The sequence below is a fragment of the Zonotrichia leucophrys genome, chromosome 6 (assembly GCF_028769735.1).
Source record: "Zonotrichia leucophrys gambelii isolate GWCS_2022_RI chromosome 6, RI_Zleu_2.0, whole genome shotgun sequence".
In the NCBI taxonomy this organism is placed as follows: Eukaryota; Metazoa; Chordata; class Aves; order Passeriformes; family Passerellidae; genus Zonotrichia; species Zonotrichia leucophrys.
Window position 1 is genome coordinate 11,650,366 of NC_088176.1, and position 8,027 is coordinate 11,658,392.

Below are 8,027 nucleotides of genomic sequence, written 5' to 3' on the forward strand. Positions count from 1 at the left end.
CAGGCCATTTCTGTTCTTCCTCCTATGCCAGACAAAGACTTTTGTGAGAAAGAGGAGTTGAAAAAAATTTTTTTTTCATTTTAAACTCCTCTGTATGAAGGCTGATGGTCAACCGAATTATATGCTTTTATCTACTGTGAACAGAGTCACCATCAGCCAAGTCAAAACTCTTTCCTGTTGTATCACATCCTCATGAGTCTGAATAAACCTTCCATTTCCCAGAAAGGTAACAGGGAAAAAAATTTCCTCTTTTGTTCCCACTGCAAAATTAGTTAGGGACCAAAAATGTTACACTATTGTAACCTGTCTCTCTGCACCTCACCTGACTGGACACCTAACTAGGTTATGTCATACAGTCACATAATGTAAAAATAAAAACTGACTCTGTTTTGACACATTTACAACATGAAAGGAAGTCCAAGCGTGGGTTCAAGCTCTATCTTAAAAGCAGTCTAATTTTCTAAAATATTATTAGGTTTTCAAGGCTGAAATCTGCCAAGGAGTGAGTCTCATGGCCTTGTCACTGGACAGGGTATTTAAGCGTGGAACTGAGAGCAATACAGAGGGAACTTCAAGAAGAAATTGTAAGCCAGCAGCAGCCTGCGCAGAGCTGGAAACAGGAGTGAGATGTTAGCAAAGTAACAGCTCCTGGCTCTTGCAGGAAAATGCAAAAAGCTAGGGAGACAAGACTTTAAGGAGAGCTATACTAGGGGGAGGTTGCATGACCAAGGTTTTAGATCCAAGGAAAGCAAACAGGTCTAGAGCATGTCAAGGACAAAAGGTGAAGGATTTGTCATGGACCCAGGTGGTTTATGTGCTGGCACATTCCTTGGCGGGGGAAGTGCCTGAGCGCACTGAAGTTTTTGCCGCCTGGAAACACAGAGTGCAGAGGCAAGCATGTCCCATACATATCCTGCATGCATATTATAAATAAATACCTTAAACAGTATTAAAATTTCAAGCCATAATCAGGCAGGCCAATGACCAGCAATTTCAGTAGGAAGTGCACAGGCCATAGGGTCAAAACACTTAATAATATCTTTGAGTTTAACTTAATGTTACAGCATAAGCAGTCTCTGAGGAACTGATACTACAAACAGTAGGTTCTGGAGAGCTTCTGAGCAGCTCCAGAGGATGATTATTATGTTCACAATGCAGTGGCTTAGAGGCTCCATCTCAGACTAGGTCCCTCTATGTGTGTTTGGTTAAAAAAACCAAAACATAATCTTGAAAGTGGATAAAATACAAACAAGAACACAGACAGTGTTAAAGCCTTATAACAAAGCTAGGAACAGAAGAGAAATCAAGTGTCCTGCCTTCCTGATTTATCTACTTGACCTTGCTGCTGTGAAATGTAAAAATGTTGACAGGATCCTATTCTCAAAGTATGTTGAAGAGTTTGTCAGATAAAACAATATGACACATACTGAGAAAGTGCATAGGAATCATTTTATTTGATCTTTTAGCTTAATCCAATACTGAATGAACTCAGTCAGAGCCTGATTCTGTTACTTACTCACTGCATAAACACACAGACAAATAAATGTGTATTCATGAGAAAAGTAAAAGACAGAAAAGATCTATGTTTTCAACAGTGTCTACATGACTAAACAAGGTACAGAATGATAGAAAATCAGATCAGGCTTTCCCTCTGCCTGAGGAAAACTTACTTGTAATCCTGTCCAGCTCTTTCCTTCATTAAATCATTTAGGTGTGAAATTTCCATTTTTAGTGAGTCAATTGTTTCCTTCGTTTTCTCTTCCCTTTCATGGGCTTTATCCACCATTTTCCAGGCCCTTTCAAGCTCCTAGGAATGAAATGGAAAATAATTTACATAAATTAAATTGTGTTTAAAAATAACTACAAATTAGAAATTAATTGCCTTGCACTTTACTTAGTTGAGAAAATAGATTTTTGTGCCTTTTCATGATTAGGTTCACAACAGTCCCCTCCACTTGGTATCTATTGTTTTGGCTGAGGGCATGGACTTTGTGAGGCTTTGATAACACGAGTACCACCAATATCAGTAAAAATTTACTGACTATTCAGTGTCCACAAAGGTATCATCTACTTAAATCACTCATGTCTGTAAAATTCCTATTAGGACAATGAGCATCCAATCTGATTTGGATGAGGAAAAGATGTTATACAAATTTTCTTCCTCTTTGTTCATTTTCATCGGTGAGGACTTAGTGTAATTTGATTTCAACTAATTTTTCAGCTAATGCTCAATTCTTATGCCAAATTTTAGCACATGGAGATACTTAAATGACAGAGTTAAGTGCCTCTCACAAGCCTAGGGTTTGATACCCACAAACAGGATAAGGGAGGAAGATTCACTTCATTTTATAACTTCCTCTGCATCTCTCTCCCTTGAATCAGATCCTTATGATCTGATTCAAAATCAAGGTTTATTCCTTGCTAGGTTCAAATAAAGCTCCTACCATTTCTGGAATCCTGTGCTAAAAAAAAAAAAAGTCTAAATTCAGCAAGTGACTGGACTGGAAGGAAAGTTCCTGAAGTCTCAGTAAATGATGAAGACACTACTTTTACACTAGAAGTCCCTGAGCTTCAAATCACAGCATGATGCTCTTTTCTCAGCTGGCTCCTATCAGAGGTCTGGATTTCATCAACTTGTACAGATTTAGACCCCAAACGTGGCTGTGCAGTTCTACATTAGCTCTAGGGTCTCCCCAAGGACAGCCAAATAGAAGCATCATCATATCAGGCCATAATATCCCTTTCAACTCCTACTTGCATCATATGAAATTGTGGCAGGAAAAAACTACTTTAGAAGCCATCTCCACAAGGAAGAAAAGAAAAAAAAATAATTTATATAAAATTGTTTACAAAAATTCTTTATTGTAATTGACATCTCTGTTTGTTCCTAAAAAAAAAAAAAAAACAATCTATTTAATGTTAAACTCTAAATTATGACACCTATGTTATGTTATATTGTTAATATACTTATGGAAACCTTACAAATCAAATCTATGTAATATTTAGCTTTTTAATGCCTAAAATAAAAATTCAAACTATAGAACTAGCAGAAGTAACAGGGTACCAGATTTTGCTGAATGTTAACACAAAGTATAACATCTGTAGCCTCTTCAAAATGCAGAGGGAATACATTTCCATTTTATTTATTCAACTAGCTCAGCATATCCAAATTTGAGAAACCATCTGGAACATAAAGATCAGGAGTTTTTGCTCTTCCTTTTTATCCACACATACTAATAAAGAGGTAAACAATGAGCTTTCCTTGCTCAGAAATTCTGAAATTACAGTCAATTAAACTCACTACCTACAAACAGTATTTTCATTACTTAATAAATTACTTAGTTCAAAATTTAGCCTGAAAAATATGATTTTTCACTTATGTATCAAGCATTTTTAAACAGCTTTATATATAAAATCAATTTTTATGTCATACATTTTGAGTTCTAATCTCCATTCAATGCAGCAATGATCATACATAAAGCATCAAGCGTTATCTAACAAATTATAAGTTTTTCATTCATTAATATCTCACACAAAGAAGCTAAATTCTGAAATTTAAATAAATGCATGTTGGGCTGAAATAATTGCACAAAGACACAGTGTACATATTGACTAGCAGAAAAACATAAAATATAACTGCAAATAAACATGTTTCAGATTTGTCAACCAGTAAGAGGCAACCACCCTTTCTCTAGAAAAAATGCAAATTGAAAATAAGATTAAAGCTGATTACTTACATCAGAGCTTCCTGCTGGCTGATTAGACTGTGATTAAAATTGGTGAATTAAATCATTACGATTGGAGCTTTGCGGAATAGGACTGGGGAATAAAATCAATGAGCCTCTGAAAGGTTTCAGAGTCTTTTGTTCTGATGAGTATTTGCAAAAGTGATCTCTTTTGTCAATAAGACCATTCAGATAAGCACTGATTTCAGGTCATCCTAAGCTCTGTTTTTTGAACTTTATCTTTGGCCTGTAAAAACTTGTATTGAATTTGTATTGATAATACCAATTTTTATCAATAAAGTAAGAAGACAGGGGTGATGGCCACGCTAATAAGCAAAATCTAAATAAGAATTTTCTACAGACTTCAGCATCAGCAAAACTGAGCTTCATTGTAGCTGCTCATTGGTTGTGTCTTCTGCTGTAAGAGCGGATCAATAGATCTGTTATTTTCAGAAGTAAAAAGGAGCAAAATTTTGATGATGGAAGTCTTCATAGAGGAAATATTCACATTATTATTCAGTGTGAAAGATTGCAGCGTGTCAGCAACACGGGGTGATTGCAGTACAAGATAGGCAGGTAATGCATGGCAGTCTGCTGCATAATTAAAGGGAGTACCCTGAATGTTTGCTGTTAGAATAATTCAAAAATCTCTGGAGAAGTACTGAACACTGGAACTTGTGAAGCAGAACTTATGAAGTGTGACTGCTTTACTTTGCTTCCATTAAATACCCCAAAAGATCACATCAGTTTCATTGCTCAGAAACTGAGAATTAATGAAACGTTTTCTTATTATATTGGATTGATACGCCTGGAAATTGAAAATTTGGCAATTTCAAGCAGGGCAGTACAAGCTCCTATAAATTCCTCTTCTAGAGTACTTCCAGTGCAGACTCATGGATCAGTGTCTCTAGCCATGAAAAATAGAATTGAATTTCCTTCATGATTAGCTTGGCCCTTTGCTGCTTTGATATTACTGTAAACAGCAGATTGTTGTGTCCTGTTTATTAAAACTACAAAACAAATCCTTTAACTGCCACCTGACAGTTAGCAGCTATTGATTATCACTGACCCACCTCCTACCAGCCACAGATCTGTGTGCTTAACCCCTGCCCTAAACAAACTCTACTGATTACAAACAGGCTTCACACAGAGAAAAAATTTTCTTCTGCAACTTTTATTTCTTAACCTAATGACCCATCAAGTCATCAAGATGTAGGACCTTAATTTGGAGCAACTATTCCATTTTTACAGCAACTGTTCCATTTTTACAAGAACAGCCCCATCAGGATTCTTTTATGGTTTATAAATAATTAAACTGTGGGACAGATTTTTTGTTTAATTTACCACTAAAGAATTTCATCTTGGCTACTTTAGCACTTGAACTTCCTTCAGCACTTAGCTTGGATACATGGGAAACAAACTGTTTGAATGTTAAGAAAATTGTAGTGAAAAACTACAACCCTTCTAGAATTTTCCTTCAGAAGGAAGAATAATATGGAATATAAAGGGTTCACCAAGCAAAGCCTCAAACAAGACATGAATATTTTAAACAATATTAAAATAATTCCTGAACCTTTAAGAGGACTAATTCTCATAACCAAATTTAAAAAGTATCAGCTGTATACTTGACTCACAATGCACCACTAGAAATGTCACATGTTGTGCACTGCACATCATTTCTAGCAGGATCATATTGTCAAGCAGCTTTTTCACTAGAAAATCACTTAATGGGTTCAATAGTAGGCAGTATGCTTCAGTCATATTCTGCTTGAGCTTAAAATTAGCTGCTGAAATTGGAAAGGCTCTATTTTCCCAACATTTCCACTCCTCAGTTTTATGACGTTGCCGAGATGTCTCCTCAGTTTGGGAATGTCTGGAAGGACCACCACTCCTACTGTTCACACGCAGAGTATTGCCATGTGATAGCAAAAAGGAAATGGTAAGGATCACCATCGTTCCTGATGTTCATCAACCAGGTTTTGATTAGCAGCAGTGAAAATCAACAAGATTTTCCATGCTTTTCTTCCTCCTAGAAGAGGCTTTGGGCACGGGTTTGCAAGCTGCAGCCACAGGATGACAGTGCTGCTATTTATATTTACTCTGAATTTATTTTCTTCATAATTCTAAGGGCAAGAAATTCCATTTCAAAGAACTTCTATTTCTGTAGTGCTCAAAAATCGCTCTGGATTGCTACACTGACTTTATTTTACTGGAACAAAACACTTTATTGTAAGGCATGGAGGTTTCCCAAATAAGTTCTACATTAAAGCCTATCTAGGTATCACAAAGCTAAGTTTTTAAACCATCAGAATGAAGAAGTTCCACATACAGTCTTATGATCCCTTGGCAGCTTTAGGTTTCTGACAGTGAAAATTCACTGTAAGCCTCAAAACATCAACTGTTTTTAAGGAGCCAAGCACTTTGATTTGACAGAGTTTAAATCAATAATAACAAACAACACATCAGAGTAAATTGGTGAAATCACTCTGAAATGCTATATAGGATTCCTTTTCAAAAGCACTGTGAAACATTTATTTATATAAGTTGTCACTTCCCTGGCCTAAAATCCATACTTCAAAAAAAGTAGGTTTTTGTAATGTTCTGGCAATAGTTAACATCCAAGCAATCCTTCAAAAGTTATAATGAATCAAAAACAGTACATTAAGTTGAAAATGTGCCATTTTACAGAGGGAAAGCTTAAATAAAAACTATTAATAAGGACTTGAAAGCTGACGGAGTTGGTTTAGTGCAAATAAACACAGAAATTGACTAAAACCTGTAAATATACCAGGCTGAGCAAACAAAGCAAAGCAGAGGTTAAACTACTGGAGATGCCACCTCTATCCTTAATCCTCAAGCTAGCTCTCTACATAAAATCAAGTGTTCTTTCAGGTGCTTTTCTTATTACCACATTTTTCATTAACAATTTCAGATCATACTTCATTCTATTCAAAACTTTACCGACTTCAATGATGATATAGTCTCCTCATCATCATGAGTGATTTTGGTGAGCACAGCTACTTTGGATGACTTCTCCACAAGCTCAGCATTCAGCTTCCTGCATTTCTCCATGAGATGATGTTCATTTTCACGAGACTTCTTCATAATAGCAAGAAGCTTCTCATATTCGACACGGAATTTTTCCAGAGCTTCATCCCTACTCAGTATACTGATGAATTCTTCGGAGTCTTTTTCCAGTGCTTCAAAGGCACTTTCTTCCACATATGGTTTGTCAGACTCTTCCTGAGTGAAATAATAAACAGGAAGAATTCAACATCTCACTTATGACCCCAGAACACAAAAAAGTAATATACTGAGTGTATAACAGCTACTAAGAAATCATGACAAAATTTTCTGTAATAACAGTTCTTTTGCTAGCACATAATATGCATCTTGTAGGCTATTTTTCAAACACATTTCTCCTAATTTTACTGAAATAACTTGTGCTTTACCAGCCAGAGTTCTTATAATTGAGTCCCACAACTGCTTTAAAGACAAGTCTATAAAATACCATAATTGTGATAGTGTTTGAATAATGCATCAATCACGGAGGAAACCCAGTATTTTAGCCCTAATTCTGCCCAGTTCTCTACCCTCTAAAGTCTGATTAGTTCATGATTTCTATCCAGATAGTGCCAGAGACATGCAGACAAGCATGTCTCAAAGCTCCACTGATGCCAACACAATCCAGCCCTCCCTCTGTGGGAAATGCTACTGTTAAACCTTCCACAGAAGATATTTTTCATCTAGCTCAGTTCTGATGCCAAATCCTTGCAAATGCACCTCTGAGGTGTTCTCACTAGGATAGGGAAGCAGCTCTCCTGTCAGCAGGAAGACCTCAAGGGCAACTTTAATGCTGCAGCCCATGCTCTGGCCGGCATCAAAGAACAGTCTGAGCTGTGAGCTCAAACTTAGTGCATCCCTCCTTCAAACCTGCTCTAGGACTCACAGCTTTCTTCTCATATCATCCTCTCCAAAGCACAGAATCACAAAATGGTTTGGGTTGGAAGGGGCTGTGAAGATCATCTCATTCCAACTCCGTGCCATGGACCCTCCACTAGACCACGTTGCTCAGAGCTCCATCCAACCTGTCCTTGAACACTTCCAGGAATGGGCCATATGCAACTTCTCTGGGCAACCTGCGCCAGTTTCTCGCCACTCTCACTGTAAAGAATTTTCTCCTAATATCTAATCTAAATGTACTCAGTTTGAATCTGCTCTCCTCTGTCCTGTCCCCCATTACATGCTCTTGTGAAAAGTCCCTCTCCAGCTCTCTTGTAGGCTCCTTTCAGTAGTTCAGTC

The 8,027-nt window shown here is 37.0% G+C and overlaps 1 protein-coding gene across 1 annotated transcript in view; it reads right to left on the minus strand.

The window, feature by feature from the left end:
- CFAP58 (cilia and flagella associated protein 58) overlaps positions 1–7,592 on the minus strand; it is a 56,944-nt gene extending 49,352 nt beyond the window's left edge. Inside the window, exons 1-3 of the mRNA XM_064716934.1 lie at positions 7,509–7,592; positions 6,687–6,968; positions 1,671–1,807 (exon numbers count right to left, since the gene is read on the minus strand). Of these exons, the coding sequence (XP_064573004.1) occupies positions 1,671–1,807; positions 6,687–6,968; positions 7,509–7,592 (503 nt within the window). The remainder of the gene's footprint in view (positions 1–1,670; positions 1,808–6,686; positions 6,969–7,508) is intronic.
- Positions 7,593–8,027: the final 435 nt, after the last annotated feature.